Source organism: Pteronotus mesoamericanus, unplaced genomic scaffold (assembly GCF_021234165.1).
Source record: "Pteronotus mesoamericanus isolate MK-2021 breed Mesoamerican mustached bat unplaced genomic scaffold, CSHL_Meso_final contig_436, whole genome shotgun sequence".
Taxonomy (NCBI): Eukaryota; Metazoa; Chordata; class Mammalia; order Chiroptera; family Mormoopidae; genus Pteronotus; species Pteronotus mesoamericanus.
In genome coordinates, this window is record NW_026555164.1 from 426,407 (window position 1) to 452,009 (window position 25,603).

Consider the following 25,603-nt stretch of genomic DNA (forward strand, 5'->3'; position numbering starts at 1 on the left):
TCAGAAACCGCCAAACTGTCTTCCAAAGCGGCTGCACCGTTTGCACCCCCCGCCCCCCCAGGGACGTGGGAGAGCCCCCGGGGCTGCTGGTCCTCGCCCGCCCGGGGCACCGCCAGCCTCGCGGCAGCGCGTCGTTCTCACGGGTGCAGAGCGGCGCTTCCCTGCTGACTGGGGGTTTGGATGTCTTGTGGCCTCTTGTATATTTTCCCCCAGGAGGCGTCTCTTCAACTCTTTTGCTCATTTTAAGAAAACTGGGCTTTTATTTTTTAAAAAAAGATTTTGTTTATTTTTAGAGAGAGGGAGAGGGAGGGAGAAAGAGAGGGAGAGAAACATCCATGTGCGGTTGCCTCTCGTGCACCCCCTGCTGGGGACCTGGCCCGCAACCCAGGCCTGTGCCCGGACTGGGAATCGAACCGGCGATCCTGTGGTGCGCAGGCCGGCGCTCAGTCCTCCGAGCCGCAGCAGCCAGGGCAGAGAACTGGGCTTTTAAAAAATTGTTGAGCTTCAAGCTTCACAACACCCTGCAAACAGCTCTGCGTCGGGCGGTGCCTTGCGAAGGCGCCTGCACCTTGGGCCGTCTCTTCGCGTTCCTCCCCGGTGGACAGCGTTTGAACAGCAGGAAAGGTTCGCGTTTAGGCAACTCAGTTTGCCAACCCGCCCTTTATATTCGTGCCTCCCACGTCCTCTGAAAGGAGAATTTGCGCGCCCAGGGCCAACGAGGCTGCCCTGCAACGGCCCGCCTCGAGGTCCTGTTCTGCGCCGTTCACCTCTCCTCGTTGTCCACGCGGTCGCCCAGCGCCGCCGCCTGCCCAGGCGGCCCCGTGCCCGGCGCTGGCGCCTTTTAAGAGGACCCTCTGGCCGCAGGCGGGGCTTGTGGGACTCTCTCCTGCTCTGCGCCCCTGCGTGCGGGTTTCCAGGAGAGGAGCCCCGTCCCCAGCCAGCCCAGTGCCCGCGGGCAATAAACGTCCCACCGCCGGTGACCCGTCCCTTGGACGGGACAGGTCCTACAGGCCCTGGGGTGCGGGCGTCCTGGCTGGGAGGCGCCTCCCCTGGGAGGTAACAGGGTGAGGCCCAGAGGCCAGGAGGGCAGACTTGACCCTCTGGCACCAGGAGCCTGCCACGTCCCTTTCTGCGTCCCAGGGAGGGGCCCAGGTTCCGGCTCTGCGGCCCCACCTCGCGCCCTGCTGGGCTGAGGCCAGCGCCCTGAGCTCGGCTCGGCGGGGACAGGGGTCAAGGCGGGGCTGCTGGGCTGGGGGGCCCAGAGGGGGGGGCGGGGGCGGAGCTCCAGCCTGGGCCACGTCGGCTGCCCCCCAGAGCCGCCCGGGGCAGGAGGACGTGCCCCGCCCCACGGGGTGCGGATGCAGCTCCGTCCGCCCCTTGGCGGCAGTGAGACGGGTCACCAGGCCAGGACCAGCGGGCCAGGGGCCTGAAACGGGCAGGTAACTGGCCGGACAGTTGACGCCACCTCACGGGTGGTAAAACCCTACGGTCCCTAAACCAAGGACGCGAGGAGCAGACGGTTTCCGTCTCCTCCCCGGCCAGAGGGTAAATAGCTTCCATCGCCCCAGTCAGGGGACAGAGAGCGGAAATCCAATTACCGCCGTGTGTGCTGGCCCCACCCAGGGACGGATGGAGTCCCGGGAATCGATCTCATTTCAGAGCAGCCTGGGGCTGATGCCTATGCCCCTGAGACCCTGCCCTGAGCCCCCGAAAATTCCTGCCTCAGAGAGCAGATAAGAGCCTCACGCTGTTCTCGCCTCTCAGGCCTGCCTCTCGACTCTTCTCTCCTAAGCTCTCCCTCTTTTCAATTTTTACGTCTTTATTTATTTTAGATTCTACGTATTTATTTTTTGAGGGAGGGGACGGGAGAGAGAAAGAGAGGAAGAGAAACCTCGAGGTGAGGACCACGGATCGGCTGCCGCACGCGCCCTGACCGGGGACAGAACCGGCGACCTTTCGCCTTGTGAGGCAAAGCCCAAGCAACTGGGCCACCGCAGCCAGAGCTCAAATTTTTATTTTTAATTTTAGAGAGAGAGGAGGAGGAGGGGGGGAGAAAAAGGTTAAGAGAGAGAGAGAAAGAGCGAGAAACGCTGACTCGTTCCCCCCGATTCATGCATTCTTGCATGTGCCCTGACCAGGGTCCAAGCGTGCAACCTTGGCGCTTCGGGACGACGCTCTGACCGACCAAGCCACCCGGCCGCGGCCTCTCCTAAACTCTGAGGGGGCCCACGAGTCTGCCGTCCCCGGCTTTAATAAGCGCACCCTCAAAGTCCCCTGGACTCGTGGTGCGAAATCTTTCCTGCAGGAGGCCATGCACCCGCACACTGCGGGCCGGCCCGAGGCAGGGCGCTTTCCGGAAGGGCAGGAAGGCCCGCACACCCGGCCCTCCCTCCCTGTTGGGAGTGCGGCCCAGCCGCAGGTCCATCTGGAGCCGCGCCCGCGCCCGCGCCCACGGGAGGGGGCACCCAGATTCACGGGGCCAGAGGTCTGCCCGAACAGGGCGATATAAGCTATGTACCCTCTGGCTGGGGACGGACAGCGGCACTAGCCCCAGAGGTGTCACCTTGGGGGAGAGGCCAGACCTCAGGAGGGAAGGGGTCTGACCAGGCTGCGGGGCCGGGGCGGGGGGAGCGCAGGGGGGCCCCTCCCGCCGCGGTGTGGGGACTGTCCCGGACCTTCACTTGCTCCTCGCAGCCCCTGGCAGGATCAGGGTGCGGGGCGGCGCGGTCACAGGCCAGACACTACGGGGCCAGGGCGGGGGGACAGCAGCTGGGCCCGGACCTTCTCCCCGCGACCCCCCAGGGAGGGGTGATGTTAAGGGGTCCTCCTGGCTGCACCCCTCCCCCCGGGCTAAACCAGGTCCTTCCCCCCCTTAGACTCCGGCTCCTGGGCGGGTGTGGCCTCAGGGCCAGGTGGCCGCAGGGAGGGCCACTGGGGGCGGGTCCTGCCGCTGAGGCTCCGCCCCCGCGGGCGGAGGCCGGGGCTGCGGGTCGGCTATTAGAGCAGGAGACTCACTCCATAAAACGTTACCGGGACTCAGCCCACATTCACGTTTTTTTCTGCTGATAACTCTTGTCGTACCTGATTTCAGGGTGTGGCCAGGGGCCAGGGGCCAGGGCACCAGGGAGGGAAACTGTCATTTAACAAACGGAGCCCGGAGGCCCGGGGAAGGCGGGGGGAGGGCAGGGGGCTTGGGCCCCGCTGCCGGCCTGACCTTCGGGGGACGGTGGGGGGAGAAGGCGGCTGTGGCAGGGACGGGGGACGGGGGACTGGTTTTCTATCTCCCACACGTTGGGTGTTGCGTCGAGACTATTCCTCAGTCAAACAGCCAGGAAGCGTGCGAAGGCACCACCCTGTCCCGTCCAAACGGAGCCGCGTTTGCCCAGGGACCGGCCAAAGCGAAAGGTCGCCCGTTCGATTCCTTGTCACGGCGCGTGCCCGGGTTGCGGGTTCGGTCCCCGGTCAGGGAGCGGGTGAGAGAGAAACGCGGATCGGCGACTTCTGCAGACTCCACCTGCAAGCGACTTCAGGCTGGGCTGTGTTTTCCGTCAGACGGGGCCCTGCGCATGGCTGGGGCTGGGCCGCCGCCCGAGGGGCTGCGGTCCGCCCGGCTGTGGGGGCTGAGGGTTTCTGCCGCGGCGTCCCTGGTCCGGAGCCGCCCGTCCACGCGGGCGGTTTCCGACTCCAGCTGTCCCCGGTTGGAGAGGCGGAAGACGCCCTGCGGTTCTGACGTCCGCTGCCCCGAAAGCGGGGCCCCGTCACAGAGAGCCCCCCGCGGCGATGCGGGGCGGGTGGGAGGTGTGTGTGGGCTCTGGGCTCCCTGCCCGCTCCCCGCTCTGCCCTCCGTGTGTGGCCGGGCTGGCACGCCCGGCTGCCAGCCGGTGCCCGCCAGGGCCCTCGAGAGGAGGAAATGCCAAGGCTCATCACACCTTTCGGTTCCTGTGCTGCCCCGTTTCTGCTGTGAGACCCGCTCATCGCAGCTTTCGGTTCCTGTGCTGCCCCGTTTCCGCTGTGAGACCCTCCAGCGCCGGCCGGCAGCCTGGATGGAGCAGGAGGAGGTGAGTGGGGACCCCCCGGGAGGAGGGTGGGCGGAGGGCCCTCAGCAGGGCCTCCACCCCCACAAACACACCCCGCGCCTCGCTGCATGTCTGTGGCTGCTGTTGTTTTCTGTTTAAACCTTCGAGCCGCCTGCTGTTTTATTCGGTGTAAAGTGTTGGGTGCAGACCCCCTTGCTCCGTTTTTGGCTTGAGATGCCAACCTGTCTTTGGGACAGAATCGTTGGAACGCAGCCGTTCTAACGGGGTTCGTGGGCGAGCCCGCCGCTGCCCCGTGGCCTCAAGCGCCCTGTGTCCTCTTGGGGCCGCTGTGTGCACTGCAGCTTATTTTTGGGTGGTCCCCACCTCTGCCACCCTGACCGGCGGCCTGTCTCTGCTCCAGAACACACCCTTTCCGTGCCTGGACAGTGTGTTCCTCGTTGGGGAGACTGGTCTCCCCTGTAGCTCTTTTGTGTTTCGAGCGCGCTCGCTGAGAGGTGCTGACACGCAGCCGCGTTCACGACCGAGGAGCACAGCGTGTTAACACGCCTCACTCGTGTGGGCCCCCGGCGCCGGCTCCCGCCTGGCCGGCGCCGGCCCTCGGCGAGTCGAAGGTTCAGGGTGGGCGGCAGCGGCAGGTGCACTTCCTGTGTGGGGCTCGGGCTGTCCTGGTTGCAGGTTTCTGTCTTTAAATAGCACCCCTGCGCCCCGCCCCCGGTGCTCTGTCCTCTCTGTTTTTGGAATGGTTTGGCTTTTGCAGCTTCCACACGTTCGCAGCCTCAGGCAGCAGCTGCGGTTCCTGTCTGACCCCCTCGCTGAGCCAGTCCAGGTCCGTCCGCGCTGTGGTAAACGGCAGGGTTCCCTTCTTTCTCGTGCCTGAGTAGCGTTCCACGGGGTGTGCAGGCAGCGCCTTATCTGCCTGTCTATCTGGTGGCGTTTGAGCTGCTTCCCTCGGCTGCCGCCTGTGAGCGAGACGCCGCGGTGAGCGCGAGGCAGCAGGGAGCTCGCACACCCGGCCTCGGCTGCGCTCCCGTGCGCTCGCCCAGGGGGCACCGCTGGGTCAGGACACAGTTTCCTGTTTCATTTTTTCGAGGAGCCTCCGGACCGTTCCCGCAGCGGCGGCCCCCTCTGCAGTGCATGAGGCCCCTTTCCTCCACGTCCTCGCCGGCACGTGTTGTTTTGTCTTTTTGATGCTGGTGGTTCTGAGGTGTGTGAGGTGATATCTCACTGTAGTGTTTTTAAAAGATTTTACTTATTTATTTTTAGGGGGGAAATAAAGGGAGAAAGAGAGGGAGAGGCACATCGATGTGAGGGAGAAACATGGATCGGTTGCCTCTCACACGCTCCCTGACCAGGGGCGGAACCTGCCCCCTCCCCCCCCCGGGCATGTGCTGTGACCGGGAATCGAACCGGTGACCTTTCGCGCTGCCGGGCGACGCCCAACCCCGCTGAGCCACACTGGGCAGAGCGCACTGCAGTGCTTTTTTGCATTTCCCTGGTGATTACCGCCCTTGAGCCTCTTTTCACGTACCTGTTGGCCACCTGCATGTCATCTTTGGAAAAACGTCTATTCAGGTGTTTGCCCATTTTGAAATGGAATCATTTGGGGTGTTTGTAATTGAGCGGTATGAGCCCTTCGTGCATTTTGGACACTAACTCTTCCTGAGAGACACGGTTTGTGACGCTTGTCGCTCGGCGCGGTGCCTTGTCAGCCGACCGAGGGCCTCCGTGGCCGTTTAACATGGTCCCACCTGCTAATCGTGCGTTTGGTATCAGGTCCAGGAGCTCGTTGCCTGGCCAACGTCGAGGGTCTTCTCCCCGTTGTCCTCTAGGAACTGGGCCGTTTCGGGTCTCGCGTTCCGCCTTCGACCCGTTCTGCGTTGATTTTGGGGAGTGGAGGCAGACGGGGCCCCGCTTCCTTCTTGTGCCCGTGGCTGTCCAGCGTCCCACCGCCATCTGTCGAAGACCCTCTCTTTCCCGCACTGTGTGTCCATGGCCCCTTGTCCGCGGTCAGATGCCCACAGGTGTGTGGGTTGACTTCTGGCTGCTCTAGCCGGCCGCTCGGGCCTGCGTGCCGGCTGCATGCCGGTCCACGCCGCTGCGATCGCAACGGCTTTGTAACGCAGCGACCACGGAAGCGTGGGGCCGCCGGCTTTCCCCTCTTCCTCGCCACTGCTCTGGCTGCGATCTGGGGTTTTTTGTCGTTCGAAACAGATTTGAGGATGTCTCTTCCCCTTACATCTATGAAAAACACCTTCCTAAAACAAATGTCCGGCGACCACATTTTGCTGTGGAAAAGGGCTGCGTTTTTGGCCCAAACTTTCAGGGTAAAAAATCTTTCATGTTACGGTATATGGACATGGAATTAGGACTCACCATGTATACAAGGTGCACCCTTATCTTTCCCTCAAAAATCTGGGCAAAAAGTGTGCATGATTCACAGCAAAATATATCGTCTCTGTGTGAGGCTCGTCCCCTCGCCCCGGACGAAGCGCCTCTCCCCCCGGCCCTGGGGTTCGGCCGAGCGGCTCAGGGACGCGTGCGGCTTTCTGCACGTCCCTTGCGAGCTCGTCCCCGGCCGCTCGTTGCGGCCAGTGTTCCCAGAGCGTTTTCCTCTGCTTCGCTCGGTAGCTGTGCGCGGAGGCCACGGGCCCGCGGCGACCGGGTGCGCAGCCCACCCCCGACCTCTGCGGGGAGCTTCCTTCGCGTCCTTCCCAACGGGAACCGGACGCGGGGCCAGGGCTCGGGCCCTTCTTCTCGGAGGGACGGTCTCGCTGTTTCCATGGGGGACCCCCCAGACTTGGCGGCTTCAAGCGATAATCCACATTTATTATCCCACGGTCGGCGGTGGCTTGGCTGGTGGTGGCTCTGGGTCGAGGTCCCTCAGGGGCTGCAGTGGAGGGGGCCGCTGTCCGAAGGGGCGCCGTGTGCTCGCCGCGCACACGCGCGGGGCAGCCGGGCAGCCGGGCAGCGGCTCGGGGCGGGAGGCCTCAGGCCCTCCGGGCGGCTCTCTGCGGCCTGCTCGGACCTCGTCCCCACTCCACAGAGCGGGGCCCGGCACAGCCTCCGATTCCGCGGGTCACACAGCTCGGCCGGTTCAGGGTTCAAGAGGACAGATGGTGCGAGGCTGAGGCTCTGGGGAGGGCACCCGGGCCCTGTGTGCGACGGGGGGGCTGGGCGCTGTGCCACCAGCCCGATGCTGAGCCCCCGCCGGCGGCCAGGGTGCTCGGGGTCTCACGCGGCCCGAGCGTGGCCGTGCACAGGAAACCTGGGCGGGCGGGGGCAGCATCAAATGCAACGAGGCTGCTGGGGGCTGCCCTGCTGTCCCTGCGGCGGGCAGTGCGGGGCTCTCAGCCCAGATGCCACCCTGCGCCCGGGGGCTGGGACGCAGCCGCCCAGGTAGGAGGGCAGGTCCCAGGGGCCCAGACTGGCCTGTCAGTTCCAGGGGGTGGGGCCGTCGCGTAGGGGGGCCGCCCCCAACCTAGGTCGCGACCCTCCCGCGGGCCGGGCTGCCTTGGCGGCGGACGCGGCCCCCACTCCCGCCGGGCGCCGGCTGCCGGGCGCGGCCGCCTCGGGGCGCGGGTTCGGATCCCGGGCGCGCGGGGCGGGCGGGGCGGCCCGGGCGGGGCGGTGCCGGGCGGGGGGCGGGGTGGGGGCGGGGCGGGGGCAGTGAGGTAATTTCCGCGCTCGGGCGTCAGAGGTTTGAGTCACCCGGGGGCAGAATCGAAAGTGATCGCGCGGCGGGCGCGGCCGGATCGGGGGTAAGTGCAGCGATGTGGGGTCGCTGCCGCGGAGGCGGCGCCCGGCGCCCGGGGCGGGGGCTGCTGGGCCCCGGGCGCAGGGCAGGCGGGGCGGGGTAAGGGGCCGGCGCCCGGAGACCCCGAGGCAGCCGCGGGGATGGGGACCCAGCCGCGATCCCCGCCGGACAACCGCGCAGCCCCCCGCCGGTACCTAGGGGGCGCGGTGATCGCCCGACCCGGAGATCCCCGCGCTTCGGCAGCGTCCCCACCCGCTGGCACCGCCCCCGTTTCTGCAAATGCGCCCGGGGTCTCGACCGGCTGCTGGCGGGGGCACTCAAGTTTCCACCTCGGAGCCGGGCGGGCTCCTGACTCCGGTCTGACCTCCGGTCACTTCCTTCCGAGCCTCTTCTGTGCGCCGGCCTGAGTTTCCCCTGAAAGTTCCCTTCGGAGGGAGCGGCAGCGGTTGCTAGGAGCCGGTTCCCTTGTCTCTGATTTCGGAGCCCCCCGGGGAAACCCCCAGGTCTCTCCGGACCGGATGGGGACTGCACTGCCTGCCACCTGCGCAGCTCTGCTGCCGGTCCTCCTGGCCTCCCCCACTGCCCCGCGGCCCCCCGGGGGGAGGACACCGGTCCCCTGCAGACAGGTCTGGGGGGCCCTGTTCCCGGAGCCAACTGTCCCTTCACGGGACAGGGGGTGCTGTGCCCTGAGACCAGTCAGGAGATGGGCCCTTTAGGGTCTTGGGTGCAAGGGTCCAGGAGGGGGCTGGCGGGCGGGGAGGTGGCAGCCGGAAATTCCCCGGCCTCCAGGGCGCCTGGTGCGGGGGCACCCCCCGCCATCGCAGCCAGTCGGCTCCTCCTGAGCGGGGCCCAGAGACCCTTCAGAAAGGGAGGGGCCTGGGCCGGGTCAGGGCGAGCGGGCCAGCCCTCCTGCACCTGACAGCCCTCCGCTTCTGCCCCCTCAGCAGGAGTCTCCACCTGCTGCGCCTCCCCGGCCCCTTCCGAGCGAGGGGCCCCGTGCGTCGGAGCCCCCACCTGCTAGAGGCGGCAGCCTGCCCTTGCGCCTGGCCACTCTGGCCCCCGAGGACCCGCGGAGCCCTGAATGCCACGCCGCAGGGCCAGGTCGGCATCGGAGATGGTGTCGCCACGGTCCGGCCCCTCGCCCTCCAGACCCGTGGCCGCCCAGGAGCCGCCCCTGGACAGGCTGTTGGCCCAGCTGGACCTGTATCTGGGCTGCCGCCGCTGCACGCAGCGCCTCAACGAGAGCACCTACCTCCTGCAGGAGCTGGAGCACAGATGTCCTCAGGAGATCCTGCTGGCCCGCTCCAAGCCAGCCCCCAAGAGCAAGGTCTGGCGCAAGGTGGGCCGCCGGCCCAGCTTCCCGCGGCCGACGCGCTACGAGGTCTGCCGCTACTACAGCCCTGGGCTGGGCTGCCAGCGGCACCGGAACCAGTGCACCTTTGCCCGAAGCCCCGAGGAGGCGCTGGTCTGGACCTTTGAGCGCAAGCACAACGTCCACTGGCTGTGGCTGAAGGCGGCGGTGCAGGGCGGCGGGGCCGCGCCCGCGGACGGCAGGGTGGCGGGCAGCCCCGCCGACGTCATCCGCGAGGAGTTTGGCGGCCGCTTTCAGCTGCTCTGCGGCCGCTGCTTCCGGCACCGCCCCCCACGCCTCTGCCCTCTGGACCGCGGGGGGTGCTGCCCCAGCCACGGCACCTGCCCCCCGATCCTGGCCCACATGAGCTCCGAGGGCCGCCGCAAGCAGCAGGTGACGGAGGTGCGGCCGCGGCCCCAGCACCGGCAGCTGCTGGCCTACTGCATGTTTGTGGGGCGGGGGCTGCAGTGCCGGCACGGGGCGTCCCGCTGCCAGTACGCCCACAGCGCCGTGGAGATGGCCGTGTGGCAGGCCGAGCGCAGGGAGGGGCTCCAGCGGGCCGACCTGCTCTCGCCCCCGGCGGCCAGCAGCCGCGCCCCTGCGGCCCAGCTGTACTGCAGCGCCTGCCTGGTCACCTGCCACTCCCAGGAGGCCTTCGAGAACCACTGCGCATCCCAGGAGCACATGAGGATGGTGGCCCAGGACCAGACCGTGGTCTGGCAGCACCGCAGCCCCCCCGTGGGGCTCTCCGCCTTCGAGCTCTGTCCCAGGTAGGGACAGCAGGGGGGGGGCTCGGGGAGGGCTCGGGGAGGGGGACGGCCCGCCTCCAGCCAGCCCCACGGGCTCCCATTCTCTCCGCGCGGCCAGCCGGCGCCCGCCCGCCCGGGGAAGCAAGGGGTCCGCGGAAGTGGCTCGTGCCAGCCTTGTCCGGCGGACACAGCCGCAGACGGGACGGGGGCGCCCTGCCCCCGAGCCCGGAATCCGTCCCTGCCCCCGCGCAGGCCCCCCCTGGCTGAGGGGTCTCACGGCGGCGGCCCGCCGGCCTTCCTCCTCTCAGGCCTGAGTTCTGCGAGTACGGGGACGTCTGCACCAGGGCGCACTCGGAGCAGGAGCTGCAGGAGTGGCAGCGGCGGGTGCGCATGGCCGAGCTGCGGGAGCAGGAGGCCTCGCAGGAGGGGCTGCTGCCCTACCGGGAGCGGCTGCTGGCCGAGTACCGGCGCAGCAGCGAGGAGATTCTGGTGGTGAGTGGGGCCCCCGGAGCGGGCCCGGGCGGCCGGGGCCAGGGCTGCCCCACTGACCGCCCGGCTCCCCCGCGCAGTTGGCCGAGACCATCGACGGCGTGACCGTCGCCTGCCACCAGCCCCTGGTGCATCGGGCCCGGGAGAAGAAAATGCAGCACAGCTGGACGTTTGTCATCCACTCCGAGGTGAGCGGCCTGCGCAGCCCGGAGTCGGCGCGAGTCCGGGGCTGCTGCCCGCCCAGCGACCCCTGTCTGCGTGCATGCCCAGCCCTGTGGGGCTGTCTGGTGGGGTGCCTGGCGGGAAGCGAGGGGCCGGGCTGGTCACTGGCCTCCACGCCGCCTGCTCACCTCGCTCCATGCCCACAGGGCAGGCCCGGGGCCCCGCCGTGCAGAGAGGCCAGGCGGGCGGGGCTGTGGGGAGGGTCCGTGTCGGCCCCGGGCCACCTCACCGCCCGGTGTCTCCGCAGGAGCCCCTGAAACACGTGGCCCTGCTCAGGCAGGAGCCGGGCGCAGACTTCTCGCTGGAGGCCCCCTGCCTCCCGCTCGGCCAGGAGTACGCGGAGGGTGAGCGTTTCCGCGTGCCCGACAACCCAGCTGAGTTCCAGGTGCGGGTGCGCGTGCAGAGCGCTTCCTTTGGCACCTTCGAGCAGTGGGTGGTCTTCGACTTTGGCCGCCGGCCAGCTCTGCTGCAGAGGCTGGAGTTGCATCTGGGCCAGGAGCTCCGCCCAGGGGCCGCACCGGCCCCCGGCCCCCGCGAGGAGCTGGAGCGCTGGCACACCGGCAACCGCCATGTGGTCCCTGGCGTGGAGCGCCCGGCGGAGCACGCGGCCCTGATGGCCAAGTACAAGGCGCCGGACCTGGCTCTGGAGTTCCGCCGCGGCGGCCCGGCCCCGGGCCCCCTGACCTGCGCCAGCTACCGAGAGAGGATGCACCAGTTCCTTTATGAGGAGGAGGCTGCCCAGCAGGAGCTGGTGGCCAAGTGCGTGGGGCGGGCGGGCGGGCGGCGGTGAGGGCGCTGGCCGCAGAACACAGCTGTGGCCGGCTAATCGGTGCACGTCTGCCCCCCGCCAGGCTGAACCTCCGGAGCTCCGTGTCCCTGAAGGCGTCCCTCGAGACGCTGGCCCTGGGCATGCTCTTCCCGCCGCCGGGAGCCCTCTACGCCGAGGTCCCCATCCCGCCCTCCCTGACGCCGGACACAGACCAGGGCTTCCTGCTGGGCCGGGCCGTCAGCACGGCGCTCGTGGCCCCCGTGCCCGCCCCGGACCACACAGTGTTCGAGGTGCTGCTGGAGACGCGGGCCAGCTCGGAGCAGGCGCGCTGGCTGCTGCTGCCCGCCCACTGCTGCGCGGCCCTGGGGCTGCGGCCCGAGTCCAGCCCCGTGCTGGAGGTGCAGTTCCAGGTCGACCCGCTGCCCTTCCGCCTCTGGCACGAGGCGGTGGATGCGCTGCCCGAGGAGCGCTTGGTGGTGCCCGACCTGCAGGCCTGCGCCCTGCCCTGCCCGCGGTCCAGCCCGCCCGCCCTGTTCGGCAACCTCAAGCAGAAGCAGGCCGTGGAGATGATCGCGGGCGGCAGCCCCGCCGGCGGGGAGCCCGTCCCCCCGCTGCTCATCTACGGCCCCTTCGGCACCGGCAAGACCTACACGCTGGCCATGGCCTCCCTGGAGGTCATCCGCCAGCCCCGCACCAAGGTGCTCATCTGCACGCACACCAACAGGTGAGCCCGCTGCCCGGGCCGGGTGGGCGCGGCAGAGAGGGCGTCAGCGTGCGAGAGGAAGGGGCGCCGGGGCCTGGGGTGGCGGCTGGGTCCCGCGTTCCCCAGGCTCGTCCCAGAGCGGTCGTGCCCGGGCTGCCTGGCCGCCAGCGGGGCAGGGCCTGGGCTGGGCCGCCCTGTGTCCCCTTGGGGCGAGTCGCGGGCGGTCCAGTCCTTCCTTGGGACTCTCCCTGATAGATGGCTGGTCGCGGGCTTCCGGCCTGGGCCAGCTGCCCAGGGAGCCAGGGTCTGCTGCCCGGGTGTGGGGCTGTGGGTCCCTCCACAGACAAGGTGGGGCTGTGGGACAAGGTTCCACCGCCGGTTTAGGAGAGACACAGCTTTAGGCCGGGCCGGCGCAGGCCAGGGGTCCGCCGGCCTCCAGGCGGGGCCAGGCACACGGCCGGCGCCTCAGCGGACCGTTGCCGAGGCCCCACGTGCCCTTGTCCCCCTCAGCGCGGCGGACATCTACATCCAGGAGCATTTCCACGGCTACGTGAGCAGCGGGCACCCGGAGGCCACGCCGCTGCGGGTGATGTACACCGACCGCCCGCTGGGCCAGACAGACCCCGTCACGCTGCAGTACTGCTGCCTGACCAAGGACCGCCGGGCCTTCCGCCCGCCCACGCGCGCTGAGCTGGAGCGGCACCGCATCGTGGTGGCCACCACCTCGCAGGCCCGGGAGCTCCGGGTGGCGGCCGGCTTCTTCTCGCACATCCTCATCGACGAGGCCGCCCAGATGCTGGAGGCAGAGGCGCTGACCCCGCTGCGCCACGCCCTGCCCCACACCCGCGTGGTGCTGGCGGGGGACCACATGCAGGTCACGCCGCGGCTCTTCAGCGTGGCCAGGGTGCAGGCGGCCGGCCACACGCTGCTGTACCGCCTCTTCCAGCTCTACCAGCAGCAGGCGCACCCGGCCGCCCGGCAGGGCCGCCTCATCTTCCACGAGAACTACCGCTCCACGGAGCCCATCGTCGCCTTCGTCTCGAAGCACTTCTACGTGGCCAGGGGCACCCCGATCCTCGCCCGCGGCAAGGTCCCGCGCCACCCCCGGCTTTACCCGCTCATGTTCTGCCACGTGGCGGGCGTCCCCGAGCGCGACCTGTCCCTGACGTCCTGGCTCAACGCGGCCGAGGTCGCCCAGGTCACCGAGCAGGTGAAGCAGCTCCACGAGGCCTGGCCCCACTGCTGGGGCCTCCGCGAGCAGAGGAACATCTGTGTCGTCTCCCACGGTGCCCAGGTGAGCCCCGCCCCGGCCTCCCTGGCCTCCGTTTCCCCTTCTGCACGAGCGAGCCGGCGGGGAAGTCCTCTCCCGGGGACCCGTCGGGCGGGAGCCCTGCCTCCATGCCGGGGCCGGCGTGGCTGCGGGGAATGCCCTGCGCTCACCGGGCCCTGGCCGTGTGGCTGTGCGTCCGCAGGTGAGCGCGCTGAGGCAGGAGCTGAGAAGGAGGAACCTGGGCCAGGTGTCCGTGGGCAGCTTTGAGATCCTGCCAGGTGTGCGATCGGGGGCCGGGCCCGGGGAGGCGGGGGCAACGACCCTCCGCAGCCCAGCCGGCCCGGCCTGAGTGCACGTCTGCCCACAGGCCGGGAGTTCCGGGCGGTGGTGCTGAGCACCGTGCACAACCACCAGAGCCTGCAGAGCCCGGGCGCGCCCGCCCTGGAGTTCTTCACAGACGCCCGCGTGCTCAACACCATCATGACCCGCGCCCAGTCCCTGGTGGTGGCCGTGGGCGACGCCGTGGCCCTCTGCTCCTTCGGGGCCTGCAGCAAGCTCTGGAAGAGCTTCATCCGCGAGTGCGTGCAGCACCGCAGCGTCTGCCCTGAGGGGCTGTCGCTGGAGCACATCGAGCACGCGGTGGTGCAGAGGCAGCGCTGGGCCCGCACCAGGCGGCCCGCGGCGCCCCCTGCAGAGAGAGCTGGGGCAGGGGCGCCCGGCGACGCTGTCCCAGAGCAGGGAGGCGCCGTGGAGCCTGCGGCCGAGGGGGGCGCCTTCTCGGCCAGCGTCGCGGGGGCCGTGGAGACAGCCGCATCGGAGGCAGAGGCCGGTGACGCGGCTTCAGGGTCCGGGTCTGGGGGGCACCCGGCCGTCAGGGACGCGGCGGCAGCGGCGGCAGAGAGCGCCGCTGGGGCGGCGGCTGGGGCGGAGGCCACAGACAGCGAGGATGACGCCGAGGACTCCGAGCCTGACTTCTGGTCCTTGGACGGGGAACTTGACACCGACGACTGCATCCTGCGGGAGCTGCTGGACGAGAGCCGGAAGGTGGCCGTGACGGTGCGGGAGGACGGGCTGCTGGACGCGGTGGCCCAGCCTATGCCCGCGCAGCAGGCGCAGCAGTACGTGAACCTGCCGCAGGGCGTGATGCGGAGGCTGCTGCGCACGGAGCCCGAGCTGCACCACAGGTGCACCTTCGTGCCGGAGACCTTCGAGCGGGCGACGGCCATGCCGCTGGACGCCGCGGGGCCCGGCCCCATCCAGCTCCGGGGCCGCCTGCACTGCGGGATGGCCTTCAGCGGGGACGAGGTGCTGGTCAAGATCCTCGACGGCGACCGGGCCGCGGCGGGGCGGCCGCAGGGCCGTGTGCTGGGCGTGCTGAAGAGGCGGCGCCGCGAGCTGCTCTTCGTGTGCCGCATGGACGAGTGGGACCCGCGCCTGATGGCCCCCATCGACTGCTCCGTGACCAAGATCTTCGTGGCCGACCTGAAGGACCCGCTGCAGGTGCCCATCCACCGCGTGGTGCAGGGCCGCTTGCAGCGGGTGCGGCACGAGCAGCTCCCAGCCCAGGCCAGCCGCCGGCGGCTCTTCTGGGTGCGCATTGTGGTCTGGCGGGAGCGCTTCTACTACCCACTGGGCATTGTGCTGGAGGTGCTGCCCGAGGCCACCACCTGGGAGCAGGGCCTCCGCGTGCTGGACCTGGACTACGGCCTCCGGGAGCCCTCGCCGGACCCAGCCTCGGTCTCCAAGGCGCTGCAGAAGTACCACGAGGAGCTGAGCCGGGCGCCCGGCTCCCGGGAGGACTGTCGCAGCTCCCTGACCTTCACCGTGGACCCGCAGGGCGCCTGCAACCTGGACGATGCCCTTGGCGTGCGCGAGCTGGGCCCCCGGTATGAAGTGGCCGTGCACATCACTGACGTGGCCAGCTTCGTGCCCAGGGATGGGGCCCTGGACATGGAGGCCCGCAGGCTGGGCATCGCGGTCTACGCCCCCAACCGGGAGCCCACGCCCATGCTGCCCGCCAGCCTCTGCCGCGACGTGCTCAGCCTCGCCCCAGGCAAGGACCGCTTTGCCCTCTCGCTCTTCCTCACCTTCGAGAAGGGCAGCAACCAACTCAAGAGCCTGCGCTTTGCGCCCTCCGTGGTCCGCTCTGACCGCCAGCTGTCCTACGAGGAAGCGGAGGCGGTGATCAGGGCTCAGCCGGGCGCCGGCCGGGAGCTGCCCGCGCACCTGGACTCCGTGGATGCCTGCCTCGTGGCTGCGTGCTATTTTGCCCGGGTGCTACGCCGGCGTCGCTTGCAGGCCGCCTGTCCCTACGAGCAGCCAGACGAGGACAGCACACTGGGCTTCCGCGTGGCCCACGCCATGGTCAAAGAGTACATGGTCCAGTTCAACAGTCTGGTGGCCGAGTTCCTGGTGGGCAGCGAGCTCACGCGGACAGTCACGCCACTGCGGTGGCAGCCCACGCCCAACAGCCGCCAGCTCGAAGCCATCGGTGAAAAGCACGGAGGGCTGGTGCCCCTGTCGCTGCACCTGAGGCAACACCTGCGCGGCCACGCACCCCCCAGCCCGCGGCTGCACCTGCTGGCCCCGCTGTGGCAGCTCGTCCGGCAGGCGGCCCAGGCCCGGGACGCCAACCTGCTGGCAGACCTCATCACCACGGACGACATGCACCCCTCGCTGGCCGCCGTGCGCCTGGACTTGCGCAAGGCCCTGGGCCGCTCCGTCTTCAGCCGCTCTAGCCAGGGCGCTGGGCAGCCGGCCAGCCACTACTCACTGCAGGTGGAGTGGTACACCTGGGCCAGCTCGCCCATCCGCAGGTACCTGGACGTGGTGCTGCAGAGGCAGACCCTGCTGGCGCTGGGCCACGGGGGCGCCTCCTACTCCGCCAAGGACATCGACCGGCTCTGCCAGGACTTCGGCCGCCAGCACGGGCGCGCCAAGAGCTACCAACGCCGGGCCTGCAGCCTGCACCTGGCCACGCAGCTCAAGGCCCGGCCGCGGCAGAAGCTGGGCTTCGCAGTGGACGTGGAGCCGGGTGCCCGCTGCTTCAAGCTGCTCTTCCCGGCCAACCCGGAGACACTGCCCGAGCCCTGCCCCTTGTTCTACCGCTCCCTGCAGCTGGCCAAGCACCCGTGCGGCCTGGAGAGCCGGCCGGGCCTGCGGCTGCAGTGGCGGCTCCGCGTCTACTCGGTGCAGGAGAACGGGCCGTGTCCGCCCCTGCCCGGCGCCCTGCTGGACCTGCACACCTGGCCCGTGGACTCTGCCCTGTGGCAGCAGCTGCTGGCGCTGGTGGAGGAGCAGCGGTGGCCGGAGGCGGCAGCGCTCGTGTGTGAGAAGGGCGCCGCCAGGCCGCCGCCGCGGGAGCTGGGGCGCGTGGCCCGCAGCCCCTGCACGCACTTCGTGGAGGTGACCCGGGAGCTGGTCAGCGGGGACACGCTGCAGGTGCAGCTCGGTGCCACGCTGCACCGGGGCCTCCTGGCGCCGGCCCTGCAGCTGTGGACGGTGGCGCCGGGCCTCAGCCTGTGCCTGGAGCACATGGAGCAGCCGGGCGACTGCTTCTCGGGCCGCGCCCCCCAGGCCGGGCGGGACAGCTTCCGCCACGTGGAGGACTACTGCAGCGTGTGGCAGCCTTTCTGCTCCCTGGAGTCGGCCACCAGCGCCGTAGCTGAGGGTGAGAGTGTCACGCTGCAGCGCGTGTGCGTAGCCTGGGACCCAGAGTGCACGGCGCAGGGGCCGCTCCGCGGCAGCTTCCACCTGGGCACTGCCTTTCTCCGCGAGCACAGCATCGACATCGACTTCGACCACTGCTACCTCTGCCTCCGGCTCGAGGGGCTCCGGGCCGCGCCCGAAGCCGCCGGGGACCCACGCCCTGAGGCCGGCCCTGGCGCGCCGCCCCCGGCCGTCCCACCCTGCGATGTCCCCGTCCTGAGCATCGACCCTGACACCTACACCTGGGTGGCCCACGGGCTGACGGAGGCCTTGGACCCAAATCTAGAGGAGCCGGGCGACCGGCGACAGACCGCCAAGCAGGTGCGCTTCTTCGTCCAGCACACGGCCATGCAGAGGGCTCCAGAAGAGGTGCTGAGGCCTGGCACCCTATTCACCATTGAGGTGCTGCCCCAGCAGCTTCCTGACATGTGAGTGGCTTCCGCGGGGCTGATGCTGGGGAGAGGCTGGCGGGCGGGGAGGGGCACACACTTCCGGGGGCCCCTTCTTCTGGGAGGGGGTGGCAACGGGACAGCAGTCCCTCCCAGGAGAGTCCTACGGAGGTTCCAGTGTCCACCTCCGCCCGCCCACGTCCCCAGCCGCAAGGAAGAAGCCGTGTGTAAGCTGCAGGAAGCCTCCCAGCTGGTCATCAGCATCGCCCTGGGCCAACCCATCGCCCTGCCCCGCCACCTTCCTGGCCAGCAGCCCCTCCGCAGAGGTAGGCGGGGGGCCCTCCAGCTTCCCCGAGCCCCTACCCCAACCCTGGCCGGCCCAGCGCCCGAGCTCAGGGAAGTCCGGCCCCCTCCTCAGGGACCCCCAGCAGGTACCTGGAGCGGCCGGACTTCGACCTGCCCCGAAGCCTCCGCAAGCTGAACCCCAGCCAGAACAAGGCCGTCCGCGAGGCTCTGAAGAAGCCGTTCACCGTCATTCAGGGCCCGCCAGGTGAGGCCCGCGTCGGGGGCTGCAGGCGCCCGGGGGCCGCCGCCCGGGGCCCTGCTCACCCCAGGTCTGCCCGCAGGTACGGGGAAGACGATGGTGGGCTTCCACATCGTGTTCTGGTTCCACAAGTTAAACCAAGACCTGCTGCCGACCGGCAGTCCGCCCTGCATCTTGTACTGCGGCCCCTCCAACAAGTCGGTGGACGTCGTGGCAGGTGTGCTGGCGCGGCCGCATAGGGGCTGTTGTGCGGGGGTGCCGCTGGGCCCAGGGACTCACAGCTCCCACCCCGCCCGCCCCCAGGGATGCTGCTGAGCAGGAGGGCGGAGCTGAAGCCCCTCCGCGTGTACAGCGAGCAGGTGGAGGCCACTGAGTTCCCGGTGCCTGGCGTGAGCAGCAGGGGCCAGCCCAGGAGAACCCCTCGGGAGTGGCGGCCCAACCCAAGCCTCAGGTGCGGCCTCAGGGCCGTCTGTCCGCCTGCCTGCCTGCCGGCCTTTGGGTGGAGGTGTCAGAGGGTCCTGCTTTGGGCCGCGGGCAGCATGGGGCTCACGGAGGCCGTCCCCCCGCCCCCCAGGAGCATCACCCTGCACCACCTGATCCGGCAGCCCTCCAACCCCTGTTCGCGGGACATCAAGGCTTTTGACGCCCGGCTGCTGAACGGGGAGATTCTCTCCGAGGAGGAGCTTGCTTTGTAAGTGGCTGCGGCCGCGGGGCGGTTTCCCGGCTGCGGGGCGGGGTCCCTGGGTGACCGGACGGCGTCCCCACGCAGGTACAAGAAGATCCTGGTGAAAGCACGGAAGCTCGAGCTGAGCCGCCACAGCGTCATCCTGTGCACCTGCTCCTGCGCGGCCGTGGCCAGCCTCAAGGCCCTGAACGTCCGGCAGATCCTGGTGGACGAGGCAGGCATGGCCACGGAGCCCGAGACCCTCATCCCCTTGGTGAGGTTCTCGGGGGCCGAGAAGGTGAGACGGCCGCGCGCGGGGTGCCCCAGGCAGGCGCTGCGTTGGCGGGCGGCGGGGGCGCGCCCCTGGGACTCAGGGCGCGGGCCGAGGACCGGCGGAGGGGGGGCGGCAACCGCCGAGGGTGCCTCCGGGCCCAGGGCAGCGGGGCCACGCCTGTCTGTCCCTCAGGTGGTTCTTCTCGGGGACCACAAGCAGCTGCGGCCTGTGGTCAAGAACGAGCACCTGCAGAGCCTGGGGCTGGACCGGTCTCTCTTCGAGAGGTACTACAGGGAGGCCCACATGCTGGACACGCAGTACCGCATGGTGAGCTGGCCCGGCCGCCGCGCCCCGCCCCCTGCCCCCGGGCCTCCGGCTGTGACCCACGTGGGCAGCCAGGGCCCGTCCTGGCTCACGCTCTTGCCGGCAGCACAAGGACATCTGCGCCTTCCCTTCCATGGAGTTCTACCAGAAGAAGCTGAAGACCTGGCAGGGCCTGCAGCGGCCGCCCAGCATCCTGGGCCACGTCGACAGGGAGAGCTGCCCTGTCCTCTTTGGCCACGTGCAGGGCCACGAGCAGAGCCTGCTGGTGTCCACAGATGAAGGGAACGAGAACTCCAAGGCCAACCTGGACGAGGTGGCAGAGGTGGTGAGTGCCGGGCGGTGCCCGGTGGTCAGGGAGGGCTTCCTGGAGGAGGAGGCGGAGGGGCAGAGGGAACAAGGCTGGGGAGGCACCAGGGCCGGTTTCGCCAGTGCGCCCTGTGCCTCTCAGGTCCGCATCGCCAAACAGCTGACCCTGGACAGAACGCTGGAACCCAAGGACATCGCCATCCTCACGCCGTACAACGCGCAGGTCGCTGAGATCAGCAAGTGCCTGGCGCAGAAAGGCGTCTCGGGGGTCACTGTGTGCTCCATCACCAAGAGCCAGGGTGAGGTGGGGAGGCGCTGGCTCTGGGCAGGGCTCCGGGGCCGGGGCAGGAGGCTGGACCTCACGGTGTCCCTGGCCCCCAGGGAGTGAGTGGCGCTACGTACTGGTGAGCACCGTCCGCTCCTGCCCCGAGAGCGACTTGGACCGGCGGCCGACCAAGAACTGGCTGAAGAGGTTCCTGGGCTTCGTCGTGGACCCCAACCAAGTGAACGTGGCCATCACCCGGGCCCAGGAGGGGCTCTGCATCGTCGGTGAGGGCCGCGGGGGCGGGGCGCGCTGGGCCGGGGGCGGGGCGCGCTGGGCCGGGGCGGGGGCGGGGCCCGGCCTGCGCGGGGGGCGGGGGGGCGGTGGGGGGCGGGCCGCGCTGACCGCCGCCTTTCGCAGGGGACCACCTCCTGCTGCAGTGCTGCCCGCTGTGGCGCCGGCTGCTGGAGTTCTACAGGGCCCAGGGGTGCCTGGTGCCCGTCGGGCAGGTGCGCGTGCGGAAGAGGCCGGCCGTGTCCTCCTGAAGCGCCCCTCCCGCGCCCCGGCCCCCACCGCCTGCTGCCCTTCTGCGGCCGGACGCCCGAAGAGCCCTGCCCGCGCTGCCCGCGCCTCGCCCCGCCTGGCGAAACCCCACGTGCCTTCGGTGGCCACTGCTGGCCACCCGCGCCCGCTGTGGCCTGCGCATAGCGACCCCCTTCTAGAGCCTCGGAAGCCGGCCGGGAGCGCGAACTTGGGGGCAAAGGGGAGGGCCTGTCCCCGCCCTCCCTTTCGCTGCCCCCAGAGAGACAGGACACATCTCAGGGGTGGGGGCTGTGCCGCTGCGGAGTCTGAGGTCAGGAAGAAACCCCAGCTCCTCGGTCTCCGACGTCATCCAGCCGCACTGGGCACTGGGCACTGGACGCGGAGTTCAGCTTTACTTTCCGTTTTTAAATAAACCAAATTCAATTTCTCTTTTTACGGGGACAGGGTCCTCGGCCCACACGCAGGGCAGAGAGGTCCTTTCTCGGCCACCGCTGGCCGGCTCACCCGGACCCCCAGCCCTGCGTCCCTCAGGGCCTCGCCCTCAGCCCGTGGGGCCCCTCGGTCTCAGTGCGTTTCCTGCTGTCCCCACAGGCTGGGGGACACTGCAAGCTGCTTGCGCCCGGAGGGCCCCGCTCCACCTGTGGCCTCTCCCCGGGGCAGGGGGCGGGGGCGCGTTGGTGTGTGTCTCCTGCAGAACTTTGTACAAATCAAATGTGTACATTCCATGCTGGCCGGTGGGGCTCAGTGGACGGAGCGCTGGCCTGCAAGCCAAAGGGTTCAATTCCCAGTCCGGGCCCAGGCCTGGGTGGCGGGCCAGGTCCCCAGCGGGGGGCGTGTGAGGGGCAACCGCACAGGGATGTGTCCCTCCCTCTCTCCCTCCCTCCCTCCCTCTTGTCTAAAAATTAAAAAAAAAAAAAAAATTTTACAAGAAATCTCCACATTCCAATTTTGTATCTTGTATGATTGCACATTAATTTTATTATAAAGGCTACTCTGCTGTCACCTGTGCCTGTCTTCAGGTCTGTCTGGGGCCCCGGGGGCGCTTGCTCTTGCTTTGGGCGGCGAAGCGGCGGCTGAGGCTGCGAAGCCCACGGTGGCAGGTGCTGGACGGGGAGCGCTGAGGACGGGGCCCCCGACCGAGGCGGCGAGAAGGCCAGCAGGGGGGAGGGGCCGCCGCCACGGGCCACGTCCAGCGGCAGAGGCCTGCCCAGCCCTCTGAACTCTGGACCTTAGGCGGGTCTGGCTCCAAAGTCTAAGTCCAAAGTCCCCAAAGCTGCCAGCAGGTCCCTTCTGTCCAGGACGTTGGGCACCACACGTGCCAACCTGGGCGATCACTCACGTGTGTGTGTGTGTGTGTGTGTGTGTGTGTGTGTGGCTAAGCCCCGTGCCCACGCGCCCACCCCACCCCAGGGCGCGGCTGCACAGAGGAAGGCATGGCCAAGCCCTGGCCTATCTGCGTGGTCACCGGGAGGCCAGAGACAGGGCCACCGTAGGGAAAGGCGTCTCCCGCCTCTGCGTCCCAGGTGTCACTGAGTCTTCGACTGAGCGGGCGGGCCCTGCCTGGGCGAGGCCTGCGCGGCCGACGCGACCACCTTCCTCCAGAGGTGAGCGTGCGCGCGGGGTCACATGGCCGCCCTGCAGGGCAAGGGCCGACTCCGAAGGCAGCATCAAGGGCGCCGTCGGCCACGTGAGCGGGACACCAGGTGTCGGCGGGGGTCGGTGGGCTGGGGCGGGGCGCCCCACACAGGAGCTCGGGGCCGGCCTGCATTTTGGGGACGCTCACCCCCTCAGCATGGGGGTGCCGATGAACTTCAGCTTCATTTGGGGAGAAGATAAGACTTTTATTGCCAGGTTAGAAAGACAATGTCCAGCCCCAGCTGGTGGACTCAGTGGACGGAGCGCCGGCCGGCGAACCACAGGGTCGCCGGTTCGATTCCCAGTCGGGGCCCAGGCCTGGGACGCAGGCAGGTCCCCAGCAGGGGTGTGTGAGAGGCAACCGCACATGGATGTTTTTCTCCCTCTCTTCCTCCCTCCCTTGCCCTCTCTCCAAAAGTAAATAAATAAAATCTTTACAAAAAGAACGTCCCGTTGGCCTCGGGCATCCTGACCCCGAGATGCTAGGAAATGCCTGCCCCCGATGAGCTCCGGCTGGGCAGGACCCGGGGCTGCCGGTCCCCCCGGGGACCCCGGCCTAGGAGGGAGGAACAGGCGGCCGGAGCCTTGCCGTGGCCCCATGGCTGGCGTGGGCGACCGGGGAGCCTGGGGCCGATGGGGCAGAGACCCTGGGGCTGTGGCTGTGGTCGGCGGGCGCAGCCGGACGCCAGGGCTGGTGCTTCTCGCCCCAGGGTTCCGCGGCCCAGGAGGGGCCGGCCTGGGCACCCCAGCTGCCGGGGGCTGCGCCGGGGAACACGCTCCTGGGGTCGCTGCCGCCCCGAGAACGCTAGGTAGGCTCGCTCCTCTGATTGCCTGTGCGTGTTTATACTCCTCTTTATTAGCGGCTAAAGACTAAAAATCATCTCTCGGAAGCTGTGGTCATGGGCGGCCCGGCTTGCCCAGCCGACTGGGGGCGGGCCCGTTGGGGGTCCGCGGCCTGGTCTGCAGGGTGAGGCTGTCCTGCCAGGGCTCGTACACCAGCGTGTAGCTCTCCGCCCTCTTGACAGTGAACTTGTAGACGCGGCTGGGCAGCAGGTTGTGGACCTCGAAGGTGCAGGCGGCCACAGGGATGAGGCCGCGCTGCAGGTGCTCCTGCTGCGTCCGCGGGTCCAGGAGCTTGAAGCGCAGCTCGAACTGCTCAGGCACCGCCGGCTGGATGGTGACGAACCAGCGCAGGGCCACCCAGTCCTGGTGGGCCACCGACTCCTTGCGGTCGAACATCACGGGCATCTTGGTGCTGAGCATGAGCCGGATGTGCGGGATCTTGGTGGCGCCGACGTCGGACACCAGGCGGTGCTTGATGTGCAGACGCCCTGGCACCATCAGAGCCAGGAAGTTGTCCATGACAGCGGACAGGTCCGCCCGCCGCCGCTCCACGAGCGCCCAGCCTGCCAGGAAGGGCCGGGGGTCCGGCGACTCCAGCAGGGCGTCCAGCTCGGCGCGGCCCTGGTCCAGCTGCTCCAGCAGGTCCCCGAGCAGCAGCAGCTGGATCTTGGTCTGCGCGGTGCCCACCTTCTTCATGCGCTGGAACTTCCAGGGGTCGATGAGCTGGAAGACCGTGCTGGGCAGCACCAGTGGGTTCTGGTCTCCCAGGGCCAGGTGCTTGGGGAGGATCTCGATGTGGTAGGAGCACTTCTGCAGCAGCTCCATGCGGGCGTGGTGGCGCTTCAGCAGGTGGGGGCTCAGGTCGCAGGCCAGGAACTCCCGCAGCGAGTTCCGGCGCGCGGTGTAGGTCCTCCAAGCCTCCGGCTCCAGCAGCTGCCCCTCTTCCGCCTCCTCCACCTCCTCCGGGTCCAGGAAGGGCCGGGGACTGTTCAGCTTCATCTCGGCCAGGCCCAGGCCTGTCACCTGGAAGGCCACTGTCTGCAGGGAGGGGCGGGGGTCGGGCGTGAGCCGGAACGGGCGGGCCGGCCTCTGCTCTCCGCCGCCCCCGCCCCGGGCTCCCTCGGGGCAGCGTTCCTGCGTGGCCCGTTGCCCCTGAGCTGGGCGCTCGATGCTTCCCAGGGGCCTCGTGGGGAGCAGCTCTGTGGCAGAGGCTGCTGGGCGGCTGGGCGGCCGGGCTGCAGAGTCGTCAAAAGTAGGCCTTTGGGCAAACACGGCTGACGGTCGGTCACAGCAACGCAGCGCACGGTGAGGCCGGGGCTGGGCTCTGGGCTGGAGCAACTTGGGCGGAACCCCAGCCACTGACTAGCTGCGGGGCCTGGCGCAGGCCGAGGGTCCTTGTCGGAAATGGGGAAGCTGCTCCTCAGAGACCGTGAGAGGCCTCAGGGAGGCGCTGCCTGGGCAGCCCCGGGGTCCCCTTCCGGACATGGCCGCGCCCCGGACCCTCCACAGCTCACTGCCGGCACGGGGCTGCGGGCAGGCTCACCCCAGGCCGGGCCAGTTGGTGACCAGGCCCAGCCGGGGGGGGGCAGGGTGGCCCCAGGCCTCAGCTCTGAGGAAGAGTCATGCTGGCCCCAGCCACCAAGTCCCTGCTGTGTCCGGGGGTCCCATGGGAAAGCCCCTTACAGACGGGGTGCTGGAGGCCCCAACGCTTTGTAGCTCCCTCTCAGTCCCGGGCCGGAGGCCGGAGACCAGCCGTTGACCCTGGAGCCTTACCTCCTTCTGGGCCACCACCTGCCCTCCCCGGTGCCTGGCTCTGGGCGTCAGCGACCCCACAGCTGGGTGCGGCGGGGGCCCCAGGCCCGGGTGAGAGAGGCCACAAGGCCTCCGGGGCTGTCCTGGCCGGCTGGGGCTCTTTGGAGAAGGAGCTGGCATCCCTGGCTGCTGTCCCAGGTCCCAGCTGTCCCCAGGAGTCCCGCGGCTTCGCCCCGGAAAGCTTCACCCAAGGGCGGGGCGTCCCAGAAAGACCCAACAGAGCGAGCGACTTGCTTCAGAAAGCACCGCTCAGTGGCAGAGTGAGGTTGACCTTGACCTTCCCAGGGCAGAGGAGCTGGGCCAAGCCCAGGACTGGCAGAGAAGGTGGGGGGATGGGGCAAGCGACCAGCCCAGACCAGGACCCCAGGCCTGTGGCCCTAAGTTCTGCTCTGGCCTCTGGGGGGACCCTCGCCCCTGGATCTGGCCACTGGTCCGGGATGTTTCCAGCCCACAATGGTCCCGCAGGTAGAAGCAGCCCGCAGGGGGCTTGCACTGGCCTCGGAGGCAGGGAGGCCCACCGGCGCAGAGCCCCGCCTTCTCCCTGCGCCCGCAGGCCCGCCTCCCTGGGCCCACCCCGCCTCCGCGCGTCCCGCCCGCGGGCCTCACCCAGCCACTCTGCGTCCGGTCCACTCGCCCTGCCGCCCGCAGCGCGCGGGGCTCTGCGGCTCGACTGCGCGAAAGCCGGGACGTCCGGGTTTGCGCCGCGGCGTCCGCCGGGTTGCCATGGGTACCGCGGGCCTTTGTGACGTCCTGCGGGGCCCGGGGGTGGGGCGACCCGGTGCCGTCCGATCCGCGACAGGGGCGCTGCGGGAAGGCGGCGTGGGGCGCGCTCCGTGCTACCAGGGCCCTGCGTCCCGGCTCGGAGGGGCCGTCCGGGGGCTTTGCTCCGTCCCTCGGGCTGGCCTGGGGCCACCCACCGCCGCCGGTCGAGGGCCAGGCGCGCAGGCGGGACCCG

General features: G+C 69.4%; 2 protein-coding genes across 3 annotated transcripts; one reads left to right on the plus strand and one right to left on the minus strand.

Annotated features, from left to right (window-relative positions):
- The first annotated feature begins 9,353 nt into the window (after positions 1–9,353).
- Positions 9,354–20,367, plus strand: HELZ2 (helicase with zinc finger 2). Of its 2 annotated transcripts, XM_054577486.1 has the most exons (20): positions 9,408–9,912; positions 10,200–10,383; positions 10,461–10,568; positions 10,850–11,361; positions 11,454–12,095; positions 12,585–13,368; positions 13,547–13,622; positions 13,712–14,189; positions 14,220–17,480; positions 17,649–17,767; positions 17,860–17,991; positions 18,068–18,202; positions 18,289–18,436; positions 18,560–18,676; positions 18,755–18,947; positions 19,116–19,250; positions 19,354–19,572; positions 19,696–19,852; positions 19,935–20,102; positions 20,236–20,367. In XM_054577486.1, exons 1-20 carry the CDS (start codon positions 9,506–9,508, stop codon positions 20,358–20,360), a joined length of 8,100 nt encoding a protein of 2,699 aa, XP_054433461.1. In that variant the 5' UTR covers positions 9,408–9,505; the 3' UTR covers positions 20,361–20,367. The 2 variants fall into 2 exon arrangements, with proteins under 2 accessions (XP_054433460.1, XP_054433461.1); XM_054577485.1 differs by having other exon boundaries at positions 9,354–9,912; positions 13,712–17,480.
- A 2,481-nt stretch (positions 20,368–22,848) lies between these two features.
- FNDC11 (fibronectin type III domain containing 11) lies at positions 22,849–25,277 on the minus strand. The gene is made up of 2 exons (XM_054577487.1): positions 25,255–25,277; positions 22,849–23,874 (listed from the first exon to the last, which is right to left on the minus strand). The coding sequence occupies exon 2, from the start codon at positions 23,833–23,835 to the stop codon at positions 22,891–22,893; it is 945 nt and encodes a 314-aa protein (XP_054433462.1). The 5' UTR covers positions 23,836–23,874; positions 25,255–25,277; the 3' UTR covers positions 22,849–22,890.
- Between the last annotated feature and the right edge of the window lie 326 nt (positions 25,278–25,603).

Bases quoted from the DNA above. Each gene is read 5' to 3' on its own strand.
- HELZ2 (XM_054577485.1), top strand. From the start codon at position 9,506: ATGAGCTCCGAGGGCCGCCGCAAGCAGCAGGTGACGGAGGTGCGGCCG. The intron at 10,569-10,849 runs GTGAGCGGCCTG...GTGTCTCCGCAG, and splicing joins CGTTTGTCATCCACTCCGAG to GAGCCCCTGAAACACGTGGC. The intron at 18,203-18,288 runs GTGTGCTGGCGC...GCCCGCCCCCAG, and splicing joins GTCGGTGGACGTCGTGGCAG to GGATGCTGCTGAGCAGGAGG.
- FNDC11 (XM_054577487.1), bottom strand. From the start codon at position 23,835: ATGAAGCTGAACAGTCCCCGGCCCTTCCTGGACCCGGAGGAGGTGGAG.